We start from the raw sequence: 27,047 nt of genomic DNA on the forward strand, positions 1-27,047 counted from the left end.
TCTCGTCTCAGGGGGACATGAGGGGGGAAAGTACCATAATTTGAATATACTACCGGGTTTCTACTGATACAAAGCCTAATGCTAAATCACTGAAGTTACCCTTTAAGATTGTTTTGGTCATGTCAATCACAGTTCAGATTGCCTACACCAAACACTGATCCCTGAACCTACCCGTCACTGTAACCACTGAAATTAGCTTTCTGACATCACACTTGTTGTGGGTGGAGTTGGAAATCCACCGCAGGCTGCAGCAAGCCCTATATTGCCTATTCTGACAGTCTCTCTATCTGTTCAAGTGTCATTATAGGGAAGGGCATCTGAATGTCCACAGCTCTCCACCGACTGCAGGTATGTGTCATATTATGAGTTTGGGTGTTTTAGATTAAAATAAATATTCTTTATTTAGTGCTTCTACAGCCACTTTGTGATGTTTGGACACAGATACAGATTGTTATAAGAAGTCCTGGGATAAATGTGTTTTAAGTAAGAAGGTTAAACTTCTTAACAGATCATGTCACTGTCAAAAGTGGTCACCTTAGTGTACTTACTATCAGAGGTGTCAAAAGTATTCGCATTCATTACTCAGGTAGAAGTATAGATACTGGGGTTTAAAAAGACTTCTGTAGAAGTTGAAGTATCAACTCAAGCTTTTTACTCAAGTAAAAGTGTAAAAGTAACTGGTTTCAAAACTACTTAAAGTATAAAAGTAAAAGTAATGTAAGGGGAAAAATGCCATTAAAGGGGTAGTTCACCCAAAAATGAAAATTCTGTCATAATTTACTCAAATTGTTCCAAACCTGTATGAGTTTCTTTGTTCTGAAGATTGAAGAATTTTTGTAACCAAGCAGATTTTATGCAACCATTGACTGCCATAGTATTTTCCCCTACTATGGCTGTCAATGGTTGCTCTATCTGCTTGGTTACAAACATTCTTCAATATATCTTCAGAACAAAAACTCATACAGGTTTGGAACAACTTGAGGGTGAGTAAATGATGACAGAATTTTCATTTTTGGGTGAAGTATCCCTTTAAGGACAAAAGATTAGGCCGCACCACAGTGTATACCCCACCTCCTCAAAAAAACATTTTTCTAAAGGCCATAATGACTATAATGTTATATTAAAAAGTTAATGTTGAACATTTTTAGATGCACTTGACTACGCGTTTCAGCCGCATATATTCCCATTGAAAATGAACGCATTTTAGGACAATGCAAATACATTAAAGAACCATATTGTGTACTACTGAGCATTAACGTGTTTCATGGAGTGGAAGATTTGATGACTAGTTGCCTATAAATATTGTAAATGTGCAAAAAGTCAAAATTCAGAGGCATGTTATCAATAACCATTTTTTGAATGTGTGATCAGTGTGGCCAGATTGGGTCAACAATTTCCAGCCCAAAAACCTCACCAAATGTACATTTATATTTAAAAAAAAATGGTTATTGATAACATGCCTGGTTATTGATAACAATTTTGCACCTCTTACAATACTTATAGGCAACTAGTCACTCGAAGAAAAAAACCCAAAACTTTAACTGCCAAAATAATGTGATATTATTTTATTGCCATACCAATCAATGTTGATAAGTAAGTTACCATTTTATCTCCTTAAAGCATAACATTGATGATTAAAAAAAAAAAAATCCCAGTAAACGGTTCAAATATGACTATATGTCCAGGTAGAAACTGTCAAAACAGCAATCCCTTAGAAAAACACAAGATTTTCAATGTCAACAGTAAGAAGCCAATTTACGTGCAAAAAGTGCCCAATATAGAGATTGGAAAAAGCAATGTAATAAACAGGCATTTCACACGTTAATGCACACACCACTGCCTAAATGCGTAATTCATTGATACTGTACAATAATCCGTCAACAAATAAATAACAACAATGCGCTTACCTTTGTGTTACACTTTGCTTTGACAAAACTACAGTATGTCTTTAGTGAAGTACATGGCACATGCACTTAGTACAGTCAACACGGATTAATCGTTGATTTAAAGCTCTTTCAGCATCTGTCGGGGTTGCTAGTTGCAGATGTCTTAAGTGTGTGTATGATGATGGACGGGAGTCACGGTTATATTTAAAGAGTCTTCGAGTCACAGGTGTAATTCACGTTTGAGAGTTGAGTCACTCTCCCACTCTTTACTGTAGATACAACTTACTGTGTATTTATGCCACTGGCATAGCGATCACTGGAATATACAGCTAAAGTTATCGCGCTAAAAACCGGCTAAAGTCAGGAATGAGGCTGAGCGATCGCTGATTGGCTGAAAGTGCGTGCTCGTCGGCGAGAACCCGCCCTATCTGGCCACATGGTGTGTGATTTGTGCAGGTGCAGGCGTGATTGATCGCTTACAACCCAATAGGGTGTCGGAATGGTTTGTGTTTATCCTTCTCATCCAACCACAATCAAATTCACTCTATCCGGATGGCGCGATTTATCTGGATAGTTTTTTTTTTTTTTATGACAAGCCGGAATGAAAACATGCCGAAATGGAATAGGAGTAACGAGGCTATTTTTAAAATGTAAGGAGTAGAAAGTACAGATAATTGCTTGAAAATGTAAGGAGTAGAAGTAAAAAGTAGGCTGAAAAATAATTACTCCAGTAAAGTATAGATACTCAACATTTCTACTTAAGTAAGGTAACAAAGTATTTGTTCTTCGTTACTTGACACCTCTGCTTACTATTCATTGCCATCTGTCAATAGTTTCTTGCGGTGTTTAAAGCATGTCAGTAATTGGATTTATTAAAGATTTTAAATTTGAAGTAGATCTAAGTTTGAATCAGTTTTAAAAGCTCAAAGTGTGAATGTTTTAGTCTCTCAAATACATCTCCTACATTTCTCTACAATATGGAAGGAAATTAAATGAAATTAAATGTGGGCAACTTAAATGGTGACAGGATGCACATAGTTAAGTGACGCAATAATGACGAAGTAGTATGTCCTGCTTGCCTACTCTTCTGTTACTGTGACGGTCTTGCCTGGGCGGTCTTTCTGCTGAGTGGAGCTACACAATGAGGAAACAACATGGAAATGAGTGATCCAATGCATGGAGAATAAATCCGTTCCTCAGCATGTCTCGTTAGTTCTGCTGTTTATTTAAAACAATTCTCTTTTTTTTAATCCTTTTTAACTCATGAAATATTTTATCTTTGTGATCGTATAGTGGATAATTTCTGAAGGTGAGAAGTTATAATAAACATTTCCAATGAATTAATCACAAATCAACTCAATGAAAACAGAACAATTCAATTCAATTCAATATAAAGGGAAACATCCCCACCTAGCGGTGAACATGCAAAATACATGAATAAAACAATTAATCCATAAAACAACACATTTTACAAACATACCTGCACAATGAGCAAACAACATGGAAATGAGGGATCCAATGCATGGAGAATAAATCAGTTCTACACAGCAAAATCCCCAGTGTTAAATTAACACTCCTCAGTGTACATATGTGTCCACACTACAGGGTGTTAAAAGTAACACTTAAGAAGTGTTAAAGTTAATGAGATAATTAAGTGATTAATTAAGTTATGATTGACCATTAGTGATGAGAAACACAAGAACTACAACTGACTTCAGCCACAGTTTTAGATGAAATCAACTGAAGATAAAAGAACATATTAAATCTCTGAAGATCTCAGCAGAGGAGGATTAAACAACTCCACAAACAGCATTACCAGCTTCACACAATACTAACCAGACTGACTTTATTTCTGTCAGACGACTACAGAAGCTCTTACTGAGATTCAGATGTTGATGATTTATTGAAAATAATAGTTTTGTTTGACGCCACCATTATGGTGATCAGTGTTGCTTTAGTTGGGCTCTTGACCCTTGACTTGTCAGCATTTTTTCTCTCTGGCTGCTGTAACTGATTGTTACAGTGAGAACAGCAAGAGAAAATTGATGATGACAAGTTGATGACAGATGATGTTGGCTTGTTGTTGGTGATACAGTTGTTATCATCATATAGTGCCTTATTTGCTGATCTCCTGAGAGTCATTGATTATAGTAGCATTGTGACTCTACAGCAGGAGATCCAGCAGCGTTTTCATCAGATAAACTGATCAATGTTTAAAACATGTACATAAGTCTTGTTTTCCGGTTTAATAACACATCACACAATAAGCACTTCTAACTCCTGCGAGACTAACTCACACACAGACATCAAGAATCAGCCTATGAATCTCAACAATGGTGACATGCTTCATGCCGCAATGCATTCTGGGTGCATCATGCAAAACTCATCCATGGCTCCCAGAATGCATTGCGGCATAAAGCATGTCACCATTGTTGAGATTCATAGGCTGATTCTTTATGTCTGTGTGTGAGTTACTCTCGCAGGAGTTAGAAGTGATTTGTGTACAATCTGCCTAAAAACACATTCAGCTTTATTGATTAAAACCGATCTGGATCTTTCCTGGAAGCACAGTAAAAACAAAGTCAATCAATAATTTAAATCACTATACAATGATCATATTCTTATCACTGAGCAGTCAACAGCATCTGATTGTGTTTACTCTTGCTTTTCTTGCCATAGCAAACTCAGTTACAGCAGCCAGAGAAACACTAACATTAAAATGTCATCAAACTGCCCAACTAAAGAAAACACTAATCACCATGATGGTGACATTAAAACAGTTTCAACACAAAATAAACAAGAAAGTAATTCTCAGTAAGAGCTTCTGTAGTCGTCTGACAGAAATAAAGTCAGTCTGGTTAGTAATGTGTGAAGCTGGTAATGTTGTTTGTGGAGTTGTTTAATCCTCCTCTGCTGAGATCTTCAGAGATTTAATATGTTCTTTTATCTTCAGTTGATTTCATCTAAAACTGTGGCTGAAGTCAATTGTAGTTCTTGTGTTTCTCATCACTAATGGTCAATCATGACTTAATTAATCGCTTAATTATCTCATTAACTTTAACACTTCTTAAGTGTTACTTTTAACACCCTGTAGTGTGGACACATATGTACACTGAGGAGTGTTAATTTAACACTGGGGATTTTGCTGTGTACATAAAACATAAGACAATGCACAAATTAATTACGATTGTGCCACGTAATACAAGGTCAAAATAAAAGACTATAAAATAACACATTTGACGCCAAACGCATATAAACAGTTCACTGAGGAGTTCATTGAAGGAAAAATTCACAACAAAGCAAGTATTTATGCGTTTTGCACATTTTTAACTGATAATTCTCTGCCTGCTCCAAAGGTGCAACTTACCCACAGCATGTCTCGTTAGTTAGGTTTGGGCAGACACAGTAGGGTTCAGAGGGGAAGAAAAAACAGGTTTAACTCAAGAGACATGGAAGACAGGATGCACACGACAAAGAGCAGGCGGGAATTTGAGCCGCAACGCCGCCGGACTCAGGACCTTAGAGATGTGGTATGGGCCTAAGAACCTGGGTGCTAACTTGCGTGACGGCACCTTAAGAGGCAGGTCCTTAGTGGATAGCCATACCCTCTGCCCACAAACATACTTGGGCGCCGGAGTCCGACGACGGTCTGCTGCCACCTTGGCACGCCTCCCTGCCCAAAGCAGGACCTCTCTGGCTCTTCTCCAGGTTCTCCTACAACGCTGGACAAAGGCCTGGGCAGAGGGGACAGCAGCTTCAGGCTCCTGCGAAGAAAACAGAGGAGGCTGATAACCAAGTGAACACAGAAAAGGGGACATACCAGTAGAAGCCACAGGAAGTGTATTGTGTGCATATTCTGCCCAGGTGAGCTGCTGGCTCCAAGAGGCGGGATTGTGTGATGCCAGACAGCGAAGCATACGCTCCAAATCCTGGTTGGCCCGCTCGGACTGCCCTTTGGTCTGCGGGTGGAATCCTGAAGTCAGACTTGCAGTAGCCCCAATCAGACGACAGAAGTTCTTCCAAAAGTGGGTAACAAACTGGGGCCCCCTGTCAGATACCACGTCCGTCGGAAGACCATGAATCCTGAAGACATGATCGACCACCACCAGTGCAGTCTCCTTCGCAGTGGGTAGTTTGGGAAGGGGAAGAAAGTGCACCATCTTAGAAAAACGGTCAACCACTGTTAATATAACGGTGTTGCCCTTGGAGGGAGGGAGGCCAGTAACAAAATCAAGGGAAATGTGAGACCATCTCCTCACGATGGTTACCTGAAATGACTAGGCTTATAGAGTCAGTTACATGGGTTATTTGGGCCAAGGTGGAGCCGTTAAGTCCCCTCGCTGTGATCGGTTTCTGGAGACGGGAGGTAGGAATTCTCCAACGAGCCACCAAATCAGCATCAATAAAGTCCCCTTCAGCACCAGAGTCAACTAAGACAGAGCAATGTCTCAAATAGGGGCCCCAACCGACAGTGGCAGGAAGGAGGGTGCGGGAGCAGGGGGAACAAGACAAAGGAGTAACGCTCACCAGTACTTCCCCCACTACTGGCGAGCCCTGACTTTTAACGGGCATTGGGCTGCAAAATGTCCTGGTTTGCCGCAGTAAAGACAGAGTCCTTGGGATATGCGGCGTTGTCTCTCCTCAGCTGCCAGACACATCCGCCCCACCTGCATGGGCTCCGGCTCAGGAAGAGGCTCAGGACTGCGACTGGTTGCCACCAACGGAGACACGGTACTTCTCCAAAGAACACATGCTGATTGTTTCTGACGACGCAACTCTAGATGGGTCTCCACTCTGAGGGGCAAATCCACTAGGCCGTCGAAAGAAGATGGTAAGTCATGAATGGCAATTTCATCCTGAAGGTCATCACTAAGACCCTCCCGGAATCTGTCCCAGCAAGCCTCCTCGTTCCAGCCAGTTAAAGCAGCAAGAGTGCGGAAGCGGATGGAGTAATCTGTCACAGAGTGGTTTCCCTGTCTCAACCTGGCGAGTTGGCTAGCGGCCTCCTTACCGGCCAAAGAACGGTCGAATACCTTAAACATCTCCTTCTCTAACAGCTAGAAGGAGGCACAGAACGGAGCCTTGGCTGCCCACACAGTGGTTCCCCATTCTCAAGCCTTGCCCGTGAGCAGAGTGATGACAAATGCCACCTTGGTGATCTCTGAAGCATAAGTGGTAGGTTGCAAGGCAAAGATGATGGAACACTGCGTCAGGAAGGAACGGCAAGACATGGGGTCGCCATCATAGGGAGTGGGTGTGGGCACTCGAGGTTCTGGAGTCAAACTGGAGTGGGCTGGTACAGGATGTGAGGCAGCAGCAACTGCAACTGATCTGATGGAGTCTTGGTCCCTCCGCAACTCTCTAAGCTGTGCGGTGATGTCTGCCATCTGGTTGGCCATTACCTCTACATCACAGGTGGTGGCTGTCAGCTGTGAGGCATGTTGTCCTAGCAGAATCCCTTGCTGGGCGACGGCGGTGCGGAATGTCTCTGGCCCTGCTGAATCCATAGCTGGCCAGATCGTACTGTCAGGGTTCTGAGAGAGGAGGATTCAATTTGCAGGGTAATACAGTTTATTGGGAAAACCAAACAGACGCAAGAGCTGGGTCCACAGTCAATGACGGCCTCAGGAAGAAAAGACAGAGTCCAAAGAGCGGTAACGCTCGACCAAGAGCAGCCAACACAGAAGGTCCGGGATAGTGGATGAGGCCGGGGAAGCAACGAGCAGTGATGGCAGGGAGACTGAACGGAGAAAACAGCGGGGAAGCTGGAGGTGGCAGAAGGTGTACACCAACCAGCAGCCAGGGAAACTGGATGACTGGAGAGAAAAATAATAGTAAAAATAAAAACAGAAAAACAAGACAAAACTGGCCAGTAGACTAACCACAGAAAACAAATAAAATAACTAAATAAACCATTAAGCCTAAAAGGAGGAAAAAATATAACAACTAAGTTAAACTGAAAAAATAACCAAAACAAGGCTGACCAAAATAAGCTCAAGGCAGAGCACTAACAAAATTTAGGGAAAAATTAAAAAGCAAGAGCAAATACAAACTGGAAGAAAATAAGGCTTGACTAGATAAATTACTATCAGACAAGATGGGAGCAAGATGTGAAAGACACAACGCACAAACACGATCTGGCATGGAACAAAAAACACGGAGGGAATATAAAGGCAAACTAATGAGGGTAGCACGTGAGCGTAATGAAGACCTAACAGGGTAACAAGGGGGTGGGGCGACAACTGACAGTGAACGCACGGCAACACAACACGTGCAGAAGCACATGGCGAACGAACACAATCACATGCACGCCAAAGCGCGTGCGCGGACAAGACAGCCATGCGCTCAAACAAACAACGGCACAGACACAACAAGACAGATCAAACCGGCGTCCTGACAGAATAGCACAATGTAAAGTAACTGTGGTACCACATCATATTATGGCTCACTCAGTAATAACAGGGTAATACTATGGTAATATCTACATTATTACTTAGGAAATTACATGGTAATAATAACAGAAATTTTATGTAATTTCCTATGTAATAATACAGATATTATCATGGTATCATCCTGTTATTATCAAGCTGTAATTTGAAGTGGCACTGTGATGGTAAAAAAAAAAAGCAGTGCTACATGGTAAAAGAGGGACAACATTTAAAAAAATGCTAAATGAGCATAAAAAGCTTCAAATTTACAGTGTAATGTATTTTTATTCAAATAATGTTTTACTATGGCATACATTAAATACATATTATATGCAATAAAGGAAATAAAAAAGAACAATACCATTCTTTTGTAAGGCCCTGTCACATGACTGTCAGGCCCTGTCACACAGGGACGTGACCAGGATGTGACAGAGCCTCAGTGTTGGGCACGTTACTTTAAAAAAGTAATTAGTTATAGTTACTAGTTACTTCTTACAAATAGTAACTGAGTTAGTAACTGAGTTACGTCATTATAAAAGTAACTAATTACCAAGGAAAGTAACTACTGTGTTACTTTTTTTTTTTTTCAAATGTTCAAATATGTCAAATAACTTGGATGCCCCCAATTTTAAATATGTTAAATGAATGAATTGGACACTAAATAGAATAAATTGCTATTATAAAACATTGTACATTAAATGTACACTATTGTGATGTTGCTGTGGGACAATGTGAGAGACACCTATCAAATTCAATATATTATTGTAAATATTATCAGTAGTATCACTACTATAGTTTAAATATTGTGTAAATAGTATCAGTACTTCTTTACTACTCCTCTGGTAGTGAAGCTCACGTTATCACCTGGGTTTTTAGCCACTAATGTTGTGGCTGTGATGACGTGAGGCTTCATTAGATTAGAAATAGAATTACTGGCCACCGACGGTGAGAGACTCTTTCTTCCTGGGCATAACACACACACACACACACACACACACACATGTTTGTTTTTGTGAAATGTGAGGACATTCCATAGGCGTAATGGTTTTTATACCGTACAAACCGTATTTTCTATCCCCTTACACTGCCCCTGCCCCTAAACCTAACCCTCACAGGAGACTGTGCAGTTCACTTTCTGTGGAAAAAAACCTCATTCTGTATGATTTATAAGCATTTTGAAAAGTGAGGACATGGGGAACGTCCTCATATTTCACCCTCTTTTTGTAATACCTATGTCATACCCATGTCATTATACACATTTGTGTCCTGATATTTCACGAAAACATGCCCACACACACACACACACACACACGCACGTTGCAGGCCCGATTGACAGAGAACCTGTTGGGATGAAAAACGCTTCAGTGAGCTCAATTATAGTAACGCCGCATTTTTTTTCTCAGTAACCCCTAACGGCGTTGTAACGGAAGAAACAGTAATTCATTTGATTACTCGTTACTGAAAAAAGTAATTCCGTTAGTAACGCCGTTTATCTATAACGCCGTTATTCCCAACACTGCAGAGCCTGATGTGACAGGGCCTGACGGTCGGCCATTTTAAACCGCCATTAATCAGCCTGCTAGCATGCTAGCATAAAAACTGTTATCATGCAAGAAAGGGATTTCATTATCCTTTTAGACACGTTTTAGATTTTAAAAAAAAATTTTCTGTGATTTTTTTACCGTGACAAGGCCTGACCCTTTAGCTCGTCCTCCTAAAAAAAAAACATACAAAAACAAGCTTAAAATCATACAATTAAATGACAGAACTCATCCTTGATCAGTGTCAGCTTCTCCTCAGTCAAATGATGTCACTTCCTCTAGGTCATACCCTTAAAGGCGTATCGCACACATTTTTTGTAGAGTTTTATGTAAATGGATTGAAATGTGACAGGACTGACCGAAAACATGGGGACAGTTGTAAAAAAGTATTTATTTGTAGAATTTATGTAGAATTTAATTTTTTTTTATCAATTGATGTGAATGATAGCAACTTAAACTTGTTATTGATGGAGTTTTTTTCATAACAAAAGTTTTTAGCATAACAAAACTATGAAAGCTGCAGCTCCAATTCGGCTGAGGACAAAGACAAGGACACACAGTAAAATCCCCAGTTTTAAATTAACACTGCTCAGAGCACATATGGTCCCACTCTACAGAGTTTTAAAGTAACACTGAATCAGTGTTAAAGTTAATGAGATAATTAAGAGATTCATTAAGTGATGATTGACCATTAGTGGTGACACCTGATGATAATGAGTAGAATCACTGAAGAAAAAAGAAAAACACAAGAACTACGACTGACTATAAAAAAGACATTAAATATCTGAAGATCTCACCAGAGGAGGATTAAACAACTCCACAAACAGCATTACCAGCTTCACACATTACTAACCAGATTTACTTTAGGTCTGTTATACATCTACAGAAGGTCTTATTGAGGTTTAGATGTTGATGTTTAATTGAAAATAATAGTTTTATTTGAAGTCACCATCATGGTGATCAGTGTTTACTTTAGTTGGGCTCTTGACCCTTGACTTATAAACATTATTTTTTTTCTGGCTGCTGCAACTGTTTGTTACTGTGAGAACAGCAAAATAAACTTGATGCTTGTTGTTGATGATTCAGTTGTTATCATCATATAGAGCCTTACTTGCTATAGGAGCCTTGTGGCTCTAGGGCAGCAGATCCTGAAGTGTTTTCATCAGATAAACTAAACCATAATCAAAACGGTTTAGTACACATTAAGCACTTCTAACTCCTGCGAGCAATTCTCACACACAGACATCAAGAATCAGCGTATGAATCTCAACAATGGTGACATGCTTCATGCCGCAATGCATTCTGGGTGCATTAAGCAAAACTCATCTATGGCTCCAAGAATGCATTGCGGCATGAATCATGTCACCATTGTTGAGATTCATAGGCTGATTCTTGATGTCTGTGTGTGAGTTAATCTTGCAGGAGTTAGATGTGATTAGTGTACAATCTGTTTCAAAACTTATTCAGCTTTTCTGATTAAAACCGTCCTGGATCTTTTCCAGAATCACAATAAAAAAAGTTAATAGTATATTGCTCATACTCAGTCATAAGATCAATGAATTAAATCACAAAACAATGATCATATTCTTATCATCGAGTAGCTGCCAGCATCTGCTTGTGTTTTCTCTTGCCATAGCAAACTCAGTTTGAGAGAAACACTAACATTAAAAAGTCATCAAACTGCCCAACTAAAGAAAACACTGATTACCATGATGGTCACATTAAAAACTAACAATTTTCAAAACAAAATCAAACAAAAAAATCTGTTAATTCTCAATAAGAGCTTCAGTAGACGTCTGACATAAATAAAGTCAGTCTGGTTAGTAATGTGTGAAGCTGGTAATGCTGTTTGTGGAGTTGTTTAATCCTCCTCTGCTGAGATCTTCAGAGATTTAATGTCTTTTTAATAGTCAGTCGTAGTTCTTGTGTTTTTCTCGTTCCTTCAGTGATTTTGCTCATTATCATCAGGTGTTCACCACTAATGGTCAATCATCACTCAATTAATCTCTTAATTATCTCATTAACTTTAACACTGATTCAGTGTTACTTTAACACTCTGTAGAGTGGGACCATATGTGCTTCTGAGCAGTGTTAATTTAACACTGGGGATTTTACTGTGCAGGATTTGTAATTTTAAAAAGTGTTTTTAATAAAGAAAAAAATATCTGAGAACCTAATGAATGACATATTCCTTTACAGAACAACTCACAGAAATCAACCATCAGTCAGTTTTAGACATTTTTGGATTAAATACTTTTTACGCACTGTAAACAATTCAAGGACAGATAATGTACGTTTCTGGTAGAATGTCCCAAATAGGTGAATTGGAAAGCAGGGTTGTGTTACAATGTGATGTTGGTTCAACATCATGTTTGCACTCTCAGAAAATGAAACAGCCATAGATGAAATCAAATGAAAATACATTAAATCTCACTTATTACAAAACAGATCGACTTTATTTCTGTCTGACGTCTACAGAAGTGTTTTTTTTTTTAGTTTTTTTTTTTAGAATTAACAGAGGTTTAGATGTTGAAGTTTTATTGAAAATGATTGGTCACCATTATGGTGATCAGTATTTCATTTAGTAATTGGCTCTTTATTTTTGACTGATAAAAATTATTTTGTGATTAATAAAATGCTACAGAAAAAATAATGCAATTTTTAAATGAAAAGATTAGTTCAGGCATGAATAAAAAAAAACAAGTAAATTCTGTATTAGCACTCAATTAAAGCTTAGAAATTAAAATGTAAATATCAATATTATCAAATTAAGTACAATTTCTCAACTTTTCTTATATTGGTGTTCCCAGTATCATGCACTGGGGCATGAATCATTAATAAGGTTGAATTTGTGCTGTTTTCTAACTGTTATATCAATTGTTGGTAGGTTTAGTAATGGTGAATGATGAATCATTAATAATTTTCTTTACGATGATGAAAACTATATTACCAGATAATCTATGTTTCTTGCATCTTTTGCATCAAATTATGTGGTTTAATTACAAAGACCACAAACTCAGATAAAAAGCCAAGAGTCAAACTGACCAACTATATCAAACACTGATCACCATAATGGTGACCACCATGTTCAATAAAACATCAACGCCTAAACCTCAATTTTCAACGTTATTTTCTTAATTTTTTTGCAGTTGTCTACTGCTTTGGATGAGGAATTTATAATTGGTCATATAGTAGGTACGCAATAATAAATTGGTTCAAAACTTGATAAAAACCAAAAGCATTGTGTTTGGATTAAGCCACAGTTAAATCTGTCAGTAAATAGTGTGCCTGTTGAAAAGGTAGAGGAAATAAGACTTCCCTGCAGGCACAGGATGTAGACTTTTGGTTGAAAATGAAAATTGGTTTGACGTCTAAATCCAACGTTTGTTTGACGTCAAGCTCCAACGTTGGGCAGACATTGAATTTTGATAATATGGTAATAGTTATATGGGAGAGGTTTGTCAGTTATTAAGAGATGTGCAAACTTTTTACCACAACACTGTATTTCTCAAATTCTTACTTAGATTATTGCCCAGTGTGGTCGAGTGCATCAAATAAAGACTTGGAGAAATTACAGTTAGTCCAGAACAGAGCGCACGACTCAATTTAAACTGCAATAGAAGGGCTAATATAATAAGAATGCACAAAACTTTAGGTTGGCCATGATACCGGTCTCAAACAGGGAAGGATGAGATATAGTAACTGTGCTCTGGCGCTTTCTTTAACCAATAGGTGGCGCCACCAGCTGGTAGCAGGAAGTGTGGCAAATACAAATGACTGACATAGTCCTCCTACTTTTATATGCATATTGGCTACCGTGCTCTGTTTTTTCTAAAGCCACCGGGTGGTGGCGGCACGGGTGCGAGGGCCCTTTCATTGCATGGAGTTTTGTGGCCCTTTCAATACAATGGAGTTTTGTATTTTTTACTTGTTGGGACCCCAGGACTGCCTCGGTAGTGTCTAATGGGGATCCAACTAAACAAATAAACTTAGAACATAAGACCTTTTACAGCCAATTCAGGCAATTTACTAAGGTAAAATATGTTTTTTAAAGTTTTTTTGTACCACGTCTTGCCCGATGTCCACCGCTTTTTTTAGGTGTCCTCAGAGTGCGCCCATACATATACGTGTCAAATTAGTTGTAAATATCTCATTTTGTTTTGAAGTTATAGGCATTTATATTTATGAGAGCATACAAATAACCCATGGGTGACGTTGTAGATGATGTGAGAATTACCAGCCCTCAGAGTTTTAAGTCTCTACAATTTACAGTTTGGTCTGCCCAATCAGTTTTTGGGTAGAATGCTGATCCTTGGAAAATTTAACAATCACAATAGGATTTCAGTGCTACGTATACTAATTATAATAATACCAGTAGAATTGTTTGATGCAAGTAAACAGTGCTCTAATTATTGTATGGTTTTTATACTGTTTAGATGGCAGAATATAGGATAAATCTTACACTGCTATATAGGCTTATATATAAAAATGTTAATAAATGGACTTCAACTTCCAAAAACCCATAGAGTAGTGGTCTGGGCTCAAACATTCCCACATGCCGGCTAAATGAATGGAAAAAAAGCGAGGCTTCATTTTTCATTGATCACGTGTTTCTCTGAAAACAATACATGCTCCAAAACGGAGCTTCTTGTGAAATTGCGCTGTATACTCGATACGTGCTTTGAAGCTTCAGTGTCATATGTAACATCACTACTGTTAATTAATGGTGACTTCGTCAGGAAGTGGTCTGATTTTCTAACCTGCTTTAGTTGTTGTTGTTAACACAGTCAAACATTTTACTATTAACCATGCTAAAATAAGATGTTCTGAAAAATGAAATCAACAATCAACATATGAAACTCAACAATGGTGACGTCATCATACAAAACTCCTTCATGGCTCCCAGCATGCATTGCGAAATGAATAAATAAAGCATCTGAATTATTTTACTATTTATATTTGAATATTTTTTGATTGTCACCATTGAGGTTTTATGATGAGTGTTGATGTCTATGTGTGCCTCAACTATTACATAAGAGGTTGTGTTAATTGACTGAATATGGTTATTACTGTTTTCATCAATGATTCAATTCCTTATTTATTTAACTCAGTACTGAAAAAACTTGGGGAAAAAACTTTTTAAGCCACTTTAATGCAATCATTTGACAGCGATTAATTAGACATTTTGAGCCACTTTTTCATCAGTCTTTTTCTTTATCAATGCAGAATGAGTTTCCAAAAATGCTGCAAAAGAAGCAACCTAAGACAATCAAGGGTCTAGAGTCCAACTGAAGCAAACACTACTCACCATGATGGTGACCTCATATTAAACATTTATAACCAAAAATCAACATTTAAACCTCTGTTAATCTCAATAAGAACTTCTGTAGACATCTGACAGAAATAAAGGGCCCTATCATACACCCAGTGTAATGCGACACAAGTGTTTTTTGCTAGTTTCAACACAACACAGTTACCATTTTCACGTCCTGTGCCACATTTTTTAGCAAATGCACTCGACCATGCACCTGGCGTGCCAACCATTTTTTCCATTGTTAAACTTGCAAAAGTGGATTCGGACACACCCTAAGTGCATCTGCACCTCATGATCGTTCAGATCGTTAAAATAGGGCCCAAAGTCAATCTGGTTAGTAATGCGTGAAGCTGGTAATGTTGTTTGTGGAGATTTTTAGTCCTCCTCTGCTGAGATCTTCAGAGATTAAATATCTTCTTTTATCTTCAGTTGATTTCATCTAAGGCTGTGGCTGGAAGTCAGTTGTAGTTTCTCTTTCCTTCAGTGATTCTGCTTGTTCACAGCACTTGTTTTAAAATAATGTTTAAGGAACATCATACTAACCGTTTTTCTCATTCACAGATGGTTGATGATGGATAAAGGACAGTCCCCCCCTCCATATCCTGGACCGCCAATGGTCCAGACCAACAATCCCTACCAGACGCAACAGGTTTCCTATCAAACCCAACCAGGTTAGAGGTCCCTCACTCTGCCTAGTCAACAATTTGATGTCACAGGGATCTCTCACCATGAACTCCCAGGATACTCGTGATGTGGTCACAATGTGAGGTCACAGTGCACTCACCGCACAAAGACTAGGTATCCAGCATGCATTGTAGCATGAAGGTTTTGATTTAGATTCATACGTTGATTCTTGATGTCTCTTTGTGTCTAAATGACACATTAGTTAAAATGTTTGTGTCTTATCATGCATTTAAAATCCTTCATAAATGACAATGAAAAAATAAAATTAATAACATCTCACAAAAACGGCATACTAAATCTAGGTGATGATTATGTTGTTTTAATCAAAAACAAACCAACATCACCTGAATGCATTCTCTTTTGGTTTTTCTTGGCATAATAAATATATCTAAAAAAACACATTTACAGTCAAGAGTCCAACAAAAGCAAATACTGATCACCATAATGGTGACATCAAACAAAACTCAATAAAACATCAACAACATAAACCTCTGTTAATTCTCAATTAGAGCTTCTGTAGACTTCTGACATAAATAAAGTCAGTCTGAGCTCATCATGTGACCACTGTGATATTACTGTGATAGTATTGAGAAACAGGAAGTAGAATGTCCCCCAGTGACCGATATTTGAGCCGCCTCCTCTCAACCTGCTCCACATTTTGAATTCACAATGAGCTCAAATATTACTCTCACTGTGAGTGTCACACTATGAGAATGGTGTGATGTCACTGTGATCATCACATGATCTCACGTGTTGACTGGGGGATATTCAGTTCAGACACTATTGGTCATTGGTAACAACAGTGCTTCAGTAATGTAAAGTGGCCACTTTATACAATCCACCGCCTCCAGACAACAGTCAAGGCATTCAGCGTAACCCAAGCAGTCCAGTCACCTGTGGCCTGTTGCATGAAGCCAGTTTTAGTAGCTACCCTGGGGTGCGTTTCCTGAGAATCATTAGCCAACTATGGGCGCAAGTTCCATTGTTATCAGCATATCAGCATTTCCTGAAACCATACACTGTAAAAAAAAAAAAAAAAGCTAATTTTGACAGTAACATACTGTTTTCCATTAAAACCGTAATATACCATAGAAAACAAAGCATTCTGGATGATATTTGTAATTTTCGAGAAAGTAGACTACATGACTGTAATGTGAGTTAACAGCACTCAAAGTGAACACTCAGAGGCTGTGTTCCACATCACACCCTATACCGTCATTCACTTTTCCCTACATTAGTTTACTATAACTAATAAAGTTCACTTGACAGAGTGAATCCAGACACTGATGAACACCTGACGTTAACAAGCAGAATCACTGAAAGACAGAGAAACAAGACAACAAAAAGGATGACATCAACTGAAGATAAAACACACTGGAACATGCCGACTTTTTGGGACTCCAGCTTATTCACCATATCCCGAGAGTTAGATAAGTCCATACATACCATTCTCATCTCTGTGCGTGCCATAACTCTGTCTGACACACCCACCGCTAGCCTAGCTTAGCACAAAGACTGGAGATAAATGGCTCCAGCTAGCCTACTGCTCAATAAGTGACAAAATAACGCCAACATTTTCCTTTACATGTTGTGATGTGTATAGTTACACCGTGTACCAAGACCGACGGGAAATGAAAAGTTGTGATTTTCTAGACTGATATGGCTAAGAACTATACTCTCATTCCTGCGTAATAATCAAGGAACTTTGTTGCCGTACCAAGGGTGCAGCGGCGCAATGATATTACGCAGCAACAACAACAACAACAACATTTATTTATAAAGCACATTTAAACACAAAATGGATTGATCCAAAGTTCTGTACAGAGTACAAAGCAGATCTACACAAAAATTGTTACAGGTTTTCAAATGCTAAAGAATAAAAATATGATTTAAGAGTAGATTTAAAAATGTCCAATGAAGGAGCAGACCTCACATGATAGGGGCAACCATTCCAAAGCTCTGGCCCAGCCACAGAAAAGGGCAGATCGCCCTTTGATTTATAGCGACACAGAGGCACAGTTAAGAACAAGTGAGTAGATCTAAGTTCCCTAGCGGGACAGTATGGCACAAAAAGATCACTTATATATCTTTGTGGACGGCTAGACAATGCCTTATATATAAACATAAGGATATTAAAATCAACTCTAAATTTAATGGGAAGCCAGTGAAGAGATGCTAAAATAGGGGAGATGTGGACCCTCATTTTAGACCCAGTCAGCAGTCTAGAGCCGCGTTTCCACCGAAATAACCCGGAACAATTTGTACCAGGAACTTTTTTTACAGGAACTTTTTTCCCCCCAGACCTGCTGTCTGCGTTTCCACTGCGATCTAAAGTACCGCAAAGATTAGGCAAATTAGTCTGGAGATGTAGGACTGCGCGCGGCTGTTCTTGCCAGTCAGAGACGGACCGGAATCATTTACTGTCTGCAACAATAACAAGTATGGAGGAGATGCAAGCAGTGCTGCTTTTGCTAGTTATGTATTGGTTTACTAAAGAGATCATTAACAGAACTGCGGAAAAGAGACAAGCACTGATACTAAAGCGTATTCTGAAAGCTCGTAAAGCTAGATTTAAAATGACAACGTATGTTTTCAACCATTACGGACATTGACCGTGCGATTGCTGAGACGAATGCGTGCCATCGGACCGAAAGAGTACACAGTAAAATCCCCAGAGTTAAATTAACACTGCTCAGAGAACATTTGGTCCCACTCTACAGAGTGTTAAAGTAACACTGAATCAGTGTTAAAGTTAATGAGATAATTGAGAGATTAATTAAGTGATGATTGGCCATTAGTGATGAAAACCTGATGATAATGAGTAGAATCACTGAAGGAAAGAGAAAAAGAAAAACACAAGAACTACGACTGACTATAAAAAAGACATTAAATCTCTGAAGATCTCAGCAGAGGAGGATTAAACGACTCCACAAACAGCATTACCAGCTTCACACATCACTAACCAGACTGACTTTATTTCTGTCAGACGTCTCTTATTGAGAATTAACAAATGTTTTGTTTGATTTTGTTGTGAAAATTGTTAGTTTTTAATGTGACCATCATGGTGATCAGTGTTTTCTTTAGTTGGGCAGTTTGATGACTTTTTAACATTAGTGTTTCTCTGGCTGCTGTAACTGAGTTTGCTATAGCAAGAGTAAACACAATCAGATGCTGTCGGCTGCTCGATGATGAGAATATGATCATTGTATAATGATTTAATTCATTGATTTTATGACTGAGTATGAGCAATATACTATTCACTTTTTTTATTGTGATTTTAGAAAAGATCCAACACTGTTTTAATCAGAAAAGCTGAATAAGTTTTGCAACCGATTGTACACTAATCGTTTCTAACTCCTGCGAGATGAACTCACACACAGACATCAAGAATCTGCCTATGAATCTCAACAATGGTGACATGCTTCATGCCACAATGCATTCTGGGAGCCATAGATGAGTTTTGCGTGATGCACCCAGAATGCATTGTGGCATGAAGCATGTCACCATTGTTGAGATTCATAGGCAGATTCTTGATATGTGTGTGTGAGTAAAACTCGCAGGAGTTAGAAGTGCTTATTGTGTGATGTGTTATTAAACCGCAGTACAAATCTTACGTAAAAAAATGTTGATAATTTTTTAGTTTCTCTGATGATAACATTGCTGGATCTTCTGCCCTAGAATCACAATGCTCCTATAATCAATGACTTTCAGGGGATCAGCAAATAAGGCACTATATGATGATAACAACTGTATCATAAACAACAAGCGTCAAGATTTTCTTGCCATTTTCACCATAACGAACAGTTACAGCAGCCAGAGAAAAACTTATGTTGGCAAGTCAAGGGTCAAGAGCCCAATTAAAGCAAACACTAATCACAATAATGGTAACTTTAAACAACTTTAATTTTCAATAAAACATCAACATCTAAACCTCAATAAGAGCTTCTGTAGTCATCTGATAGAAATAAAGTCTGTCTGGTTAGTAATGTGTGAAGCTGGTAATGCTGTTTGTGGAGTTGTTTAATTCTCCTCTGCTGAGATCTTCAGAGATTGAATGTCTTTTTAATAGTCAGTCGTAGTTCTTGTGTTTTTCTTTTTCTCTTTCCTTCAGTGATTCTACTCATTATCATCAGGTGTTCACCACTAATGGTCAATTATCACTTAATTAATCTCTTAATTATCTCATTAACTTTAACACTGATTCAGTGTTACTTTAACACTCTGTAGAGTGGGACCAAATGTTCTCTGAGCAGTGTTAATTTAACTCTGGGGATTTTACTGTGTAAGACTGATATTTAAGTTACTGAAGGCAGAACGAACCTGGCAAAAGACTTTTAAAAATGCCGGTTGAAATAAAATGCTGCCCCGTGAGCTCAACCAATCAGCATGTTCAGTGCCCAAGTCCCATCCCCGAAAGTTCCCGAACTTTGAAAAAGTACTACCTCGGGAGCAGGGCCGTTCGGAGGGGGAAATATCTACCAGGAACTTCATTTAGACCCTGGTTCCTGCGGTTGAAACACACAGAGTAACACCAAAGTTCCTAGTTCCTGGGGAAGTTCCTGCGGTGGAAACGCGGCTTAGCAGCCACATTTTGAACAACTTGCAATCGTGATAATGAAGACTGAGGGAGACCGGAATAAAGAGAGTCGCAATAATCTAATCATGATGTTACAAGAGCATGAATCACAACTTTTAAATCTTTGCTTGAAAGGAGATGCTTCAATTTGCAATAGATCTTAAATGGAAAAAGCTTCCTCTAATAACAGCACTAATTTGTTTATCAAAGAATTTTGAAGAGTCAAAGATCACTCCAAAGACTATAAAATGAAAAGTAAACGTTTACAGGATAACATTTCCCTCATCTCAAGTTTGAAGGGTTCTGTATGATTTCTCTTTCAGCTCCAGGAGTAGTTTACAACCAACAGCCCGTCATATTGTCCACCATCACTCAGGAGTCCCAGTCTACTGCACCTGCTCAGGGTGAGCAGAAAAGCCCAAGATTCACAAAACTCTTCTGTATTCAAACACCTGAAGAGAATACTATACTGGAGGTTTATGATTATATTATATGTATCGTTCATCAAAATTGCCTTGTTTTTCTGCATATGTATTCACAGTGGTAGTTATACAACCACAACTGACTGAAGTTTCTGGGGAGATGAAATGTCTTCATTGCCAGCAGCAGATCGTCACAGAGACGAAATACATCATTGGAATGTCGGCGTGGTTCTGCTGCTTTATTATTGGAATGTTTCTGTAAGGAACTGCACTCACATTCTCATGTATAGACATTTGACTATCTGGAAAAAAAATTTATTCAGATACCCACTGAGCAAAGTTATGTCCAAAAGACGTCTTTTCAATGTCTTTGCCCCTAGAGGCGTACTTTGAAACAACGTCCACTGAGGAGCCAGAATGAACGTTTTTATGATGTCTGTTTTTGTCTTGTTCTGCACGTCCGATATAGACGTTCATGGAACCTCAAGGTTAAAAACTAGTTCAAATGTGCTCATTGTGGACATATTTTCCATTTGTAATTGCAAAGCAACTCACAGACAGTGTGTGTTTGTCCAGAAATCAGGAAAATAAAAGAAACTTAGCTCACACCTTTAGACACTTTAGAAAACGTATCATCTGTAATTCACACATCTTTGGATGGTGAGAGAATCGTGGGATTCAATCCAGGATCTTCTTGCTGTGAGGAGACAGTGTTTCCCACTGAGACACTGGTGCTGCCCTTAATCACAGACATAAGACACACTTTGACTATTTCTGTCAGACGTCTACAGAAGCTCTTACTGAGAATTAACAGAGCTTTGGATGTTGACATTTATGGTTAATTTGAAGTCACCGTTGTGGTGGGAAGCGTTTGCTTTAGTTGGGCTCTTGGTCCCTGTACTTGAGTTAGCTTTTCTTTGGCTGCTGTAACTGTGCAAAGCCATTTGTCCAAATTGTCCAAAAACCATTATGGTCCGGTTTCACAGACAGGGCTTAGACTAAGCCAGGATTAGGCCTTAGTTCAATTAGGACATTTAAGTAACTTTTATAAACGTGCCCAAGAAAAAAACATTACTGGTGCACAGTAAAATCCCCAGAGTTAAATTAACACTGCTCAGAGAACATTTGGTCCCACTCTACAGAGTGTTAAAGTAACACTGAATCAGTGTTAAAGTTAATGAGATAATTAAGAGATTAATTAAGTGATAATTGACCATTAGTGGTGAACACCTGATGATAATGAGTAGAATCACTGAAGGAAAGAGAAAAAGAAAAACACAAGAACTACGACTGACTATTAAAAAGACATTCAATCTCTGAAGATCTCAGCAGAGGAGGATTAAACAACTCCACAAACAGCATTACCAGCTTCACACATTACTAACCAGACTGACTTTATTTCTATCAGATGACTACAGAAGCTCTTATTGAGGTTTAGATGTTGATGTTTTATTGAAAATTAAAGTTGTTTGAAGTTACCATTATTGTGATTAGTGTTTGCTTTAATTGGGCTCTTGACCCTTGAGTTGCTAACATAAGTTTTCCTCTGGCTGCTGTAACTGTTCGTTACGGTGAAAATGGCAAGAAAATCTTGACGCTTGTTGTTTATGATACAGTTGTTATCATCATATAGTGCCTTATTTGCTGATCCCCTGAAAGTCATTGATTATAGGAGCATTGTGATTATAGGAGCATTGTGATTCTAGGGCAGAAGATCCAGCAATGTTATCATCAGAGAAACTAAACAATTATCAAAAAAATTTTACGTAAAATTTGTACTGCGGTTTAATAACACATCACACAATAAGCACTTCTAACTCCTGCGAGTTTTACTCACACACAGAGATCAAGAATCTGCCTATGAATCTCAACAATGGTGACATGCTTCATGCCACAATGCATTCTGGGTGCATCACGCAAAACTCATCTATGGCTCCCAGAATGCATTGTGGCATGAAGCATGTCACCATTGTTGAGATTCATAGGCAGATTCTTGATGTCTGTGTGTGAGTTCATCTCGCAGGAGTTAGAAACGATTAGTGTACAATCGGTTGCAAAACTTATTCATCTTTTCTGATTAAAACAGTGTTGGATCTTTTCTAAAATCACAATAAAAAAAGTGAATAGTATATTTCTCATACTCAGTCATAAAATCAATGAATTAAATCATTATACAATGATCATATTCTCATCATCGAGCAGCCGACAGCATCTGATTGTGTTTACTCTTGCTTTTCTTGCTATAGCAAACTCAGTTACAGCAGCCAGAGAAACACTAATGTTAAAAAGTCATCAAACTGCCCAACTAAAGAAAACACTGATCACCATGATGGTCACATAATAACAATTATCACAACAAAATCAAACAAAACATTTGTTAATTCTCAATAAGAGACGTCTGACAGAAATAAAGTCTGTCTGGTTAGTAATGTGTGAAGCTGGTAATGCTGTTTGTGGAGTTGTTTAATCCTCCTCTGCTGAGATCTTCAGAGATTTAATGTCTTTTTTATAGTCAGTCGTAGTTCTTGTGTTTTTCTTTTTCTCTTTCCTTCAGTGATTCTACTCATTATCATCAGGTTTTCATCACTAATGGCCAATCATCACTTAATTAATCTCTCAATTATCTCATTAACTTTAACACTGATTCAGTGTTACTTTAACACTCTGTAGAGTGGGACCAAATGTTCTCTGAGCAGTGTTAATTTAACTCTGGGGATTTTACTGTGTGTGCATCTTGAGACAAAACAATGCCACTGACATATTTTAAGATTTGTCAGTGCAAGATTCTTTCAGTTAAAACAGCTCAAAAATGCATTTTAGTCTAGGATTAGCTTAAGCATTGTCTGTGAAACCGGGGGTAAATCTCTGAAGATCTCAGCAGAGGAGGATTAAACAACTCCACAAACAGCATTACCAGCTGAAAACATTACTAACCAGACTGACTTTATTTCTGTTTATTGAAAATAATCGTATCAATTCAGGTCACCATGATGGAGATCAGCGTTTGTACCACATTGAAAAATTTAATAAAAAGATCGTTAAACTAATCATATGAATTCAACTTTATTTATATAGCTCTTTTAACAATGTAGATTGTTTCAAAGCAGCTTTACGGTGTTAAACAGGAAAATAATGCAGCATCATTTTATTCAGCTGTATAGCCATTCTGGAAAAAACGCTGATGTCATCAGTTCATTTCAATTATCATACAGTGACAGTGTGGGCTTTAGATCAGTAATTCGATCAGTAATTTAGTTTAAATGGTTAATTTAGTTTATTAATTAGATTAATTTCGATGTTTAGTTGAAAAATTTAGTGTCCCCAACTGAGCACGCCAAGCCAGAGGCAACAGTGGCAAGGAAACCAAAACCCCATTAGGTGACCTAATGGAGAAAAATAAACCTTGGGAGAAACCAGGCTCAGTTGTGGTGCCAGTTCTCCTCTGGCCAAAAGGCGTGATTGATTTATATAGTATGATGAACAGATTGAATCTAATTTTTAACACACTATTTTTTTTTTTCTCTGTCTAGGCTCTGGCCATTTTGTTTCATTCCATTGTGCTTGAAAGCCTGCAAGGATGTAGAGCATCGCTGTCCAAACTGCAAAAAAGTCATTCATATCTACAGACGCTAATAGCTTGTTTTAAAGTGAAGAAATTCTGAACGACCATAAGAAAGACTTTCCTGGCAGCATCTTTTGGACATTACTGGACTTCCTAATATAACACACAGTATATATATTCCTAAAAATAACACAAAGTATATATATCCAGGAGAGGGAAAAACAAAGTTATTTTTCAACTGTGCGTTTACATACTGCATGAACTGCACAAATCAACACTGCCCATTTGCCCGGGCTTCCCCATATCTCTGTGGGTGGAGTCCCCACCAACCGCTACAACTGATTGGCCAACATAATAAGGCTGGTTCCACACTTAGACTGAATATGATTGATCTATTTTCTTATTGTAAAATTTATAACAAGCTCTGCAAGATCATGTCATGTAATCAAGCAAAATCTACATCTACTTGTTGCCATTTTGTACAACACGTATGTTTATTTCAGTGTTTTGTCTGTGTAACGGAGGCCAGCTAGTAGTTGCTGTGTGAGTAAATGCATACTTAGAGTGGTCGATTCGAGCAGGAGGGGTTACATCTGCAAAACATTGTGTTTTCCCAAAAAAACAAGACTCATCAGATTATGTTTATCTGACAGTAGAATGGCATTTCATATCTAATGTATATAATGCCATAGACAACACAAAGGAGGACTCATTTGCTTCATCTTCTGACTGCAACTGTAAAAAAAATGCATGGCAGCACATTGTATCTTTCAAGCTTTTTGGTGCAGCTGTCTGCTGGGCGGCTCTCACAGGACTATTATACTCAATAATTTATAACATGACATCATAATCAAAAAATAGACTGAATTGGATCAGTGAGAAATTTTCAAAAAGCTTTGAATCAATTGAACCAATTGCCCTGCTGGTCAGAACATTGGAGATGCAACAAAAACTCAGACCAAACATGCATAAAAACACCTTCTACAAACACATCACAGATGCTTTATTGAAAGTAAAATCCATCAAATGCAATTAACTAATAATCTAATAAGATTAAAGGGGCTATATGCCACTTTCTCACCCAAAATAAACGTAACAATAGCCTTTTTATTTTACCATTTATGACTCAAACATCATCTGATGAGCATACTGACACCTTGTCCTTTTTCCCGCGCTGTCTGCGGATGTGACGTCACCACCGCTGCGAGAGCGAGCAGAAAATAAGAGCAATTCTGTTTTTTGGCCACAGGCGTCAGTCGCGAGTTTAAATTTCAGAAAAACGCATATAGCCCCTTTAAATATCAAGTGTCTGTATAATATGTGTTCTTTTATCAATTGTCAGGGCTTGTTTTGTTTGTTCCATGGATTACAGCTAAAAAGACCAAGAGACTATAAACTAACTACTATTATTCTTTTTAATTATACTGATGTCTAGGTACTGTATTTTACTTGCCGTTTACGGACACAGACAGTGAACCGACAGTGTTTATGTGAAATTTGTTTGTCAGAATATCATATGTTTAGACTGATTTGCTTTAAAACGCATGGCATGCAGATAATAAACTTTTATGATGATGATCACTGCAATGAACATGGCCGCGATAGAGATGATAATAAAAATCAAACAGATGTTTAGATTTTTGGCAGAATATCGGAGGAGAGTTTAGGATCCTGATTTTGAATGTTGTAGGAAATACACCAAGAGTTCTGTGGGTTGATTGCCTGCTTGATTGTTGGTTTAACTTAAAAAAGTAAGTAAACGGGTTGGCTATTGAAATGAGTTTATACAAAGGAAGAGATTGGTTTAATCACAGAATTCACGCAAGTTCACGTGAGTTACTTTCACTCAATTGAGTTGTTTCTGCTATACAGTATTTCTAAGTATTTGAGTTGAGTTTACAGGAAAGTTACTCAAGGGTGCATGTTGAAAATATGTCAAATCTGTCGAACAAATTATTTTCAAAAGAGTTAAAAAATACTCAATTCTGATGCAAATAGTTGCCTCTAGGGATGCACCGAATATTCGGCCACCGAAAATTTTCGGCTGAAAATGGCCCAAAAGTGCATTTTCGGTTTTCGTCTGAAATACTTTTATCACCAAAACAACACGGCCGAAGTGTTGTGATGACGCAAACAGAAACCGTCCGCGACCTGCACGTGCTTGTCTGAAGCAACATGTCTGCGGTGTGGACGTATTTCAGTATATCTGAGAAACACCCACGTCTGCTCCATGCACAAGCACTGACAGCGAGAGCTCATGTTCTCGATGAGAGGAGGACCAGACTTCACTGTGAAACCGAACGCAATCTTTAACAGTGGGCATGTTTTAAGCGCGGAATACACTTCAATCCGGCGGTGGCGCGCGCGTGTGAACGCGATCATCTGTGAGCGCGATCGATCATCTCTTCCTTAAGAATAAACATGAATGAACATCTAAGGTGTGTTGAGGATACATTACAACTTACTGTCCCGTATCATATGTGGTGTAATCGCTAAATCAGTGTCTCAACGGCGGAAAGACCTCAATATAACTGCTGTAAACTAAACAGTCATGTAGCATCACATTTACCTCAGGCCCCTCAGTGTCCACATCTGTTAGTTCACTAGAGAAATCAACTCTTTCACTAAATATAT

The 27,047-nt window shown here is 38.4% G+C and overlaps 1 protein-coding gene across 1 annotated transcript; it reads left to right on the forward strand.

The window, feature by feature from the left end:
* Positions 1-267: 267 nt before the first annotated feature.
* Positions 268-26,025, forward strand: LOC307123949 (cell death-inducing p53-target protein 1 homolog). Its single transcript, XM_079812816.1, has 5 exons — positions 268-348; positions 15,731-15,840; positions 20,753-20,833; positions 20,971-21,109; positions 24,382-26,025. The coding sequence occupies exons 2-5, from the start codon at positions 15,738-15,740 to the stop codon at positions 24,482-24,484; spliced, it is 426 nt and encodes a 141-aa protein (XP_079668942.1). The 5' UTR covers positions 268-348; positions 15,731-15,737; the 3' UTR covers positions 24,485-26,025.
* Positions 26,026-27,047: the final 1,022 nt, after the last annotated feature.

The sequence above is a fragment of the Gobio gobio genome (genome assembly GCF_949357685.1).
Source record: "Gobio gobio genome assembly, chromosome: 3".
Lineage (NCBI taxonomy): Eukaryota > Metazoa > Chordata > Actinopteri > Cypriniformes > Gobionidae > Gobio > Gobio gobio.

Coding starts and splice junctions, on each gene's coding strand:
- LOC307123949 (XM_079812816.1), top strand. CDS start 15,738: ATGATGGATAAAGGACAGTCCCCCCCTCCATATCCTGGACCGCCAATG. Junction 15,841..20,752: donor TTCCTATCAAACCCAACCAG/GTTAGAGGTCCC, acceptor TTTCTCTTTCAG/CTCCAGGAGTAGTTTACAAC. Junction 21,110..24,381: donor TTTATTATTGGAATGTTTCT/GTAAGGAACTGC, acceptor TTCTCTGTCTAG/GCTCTGGCCATTTTGTTTCA.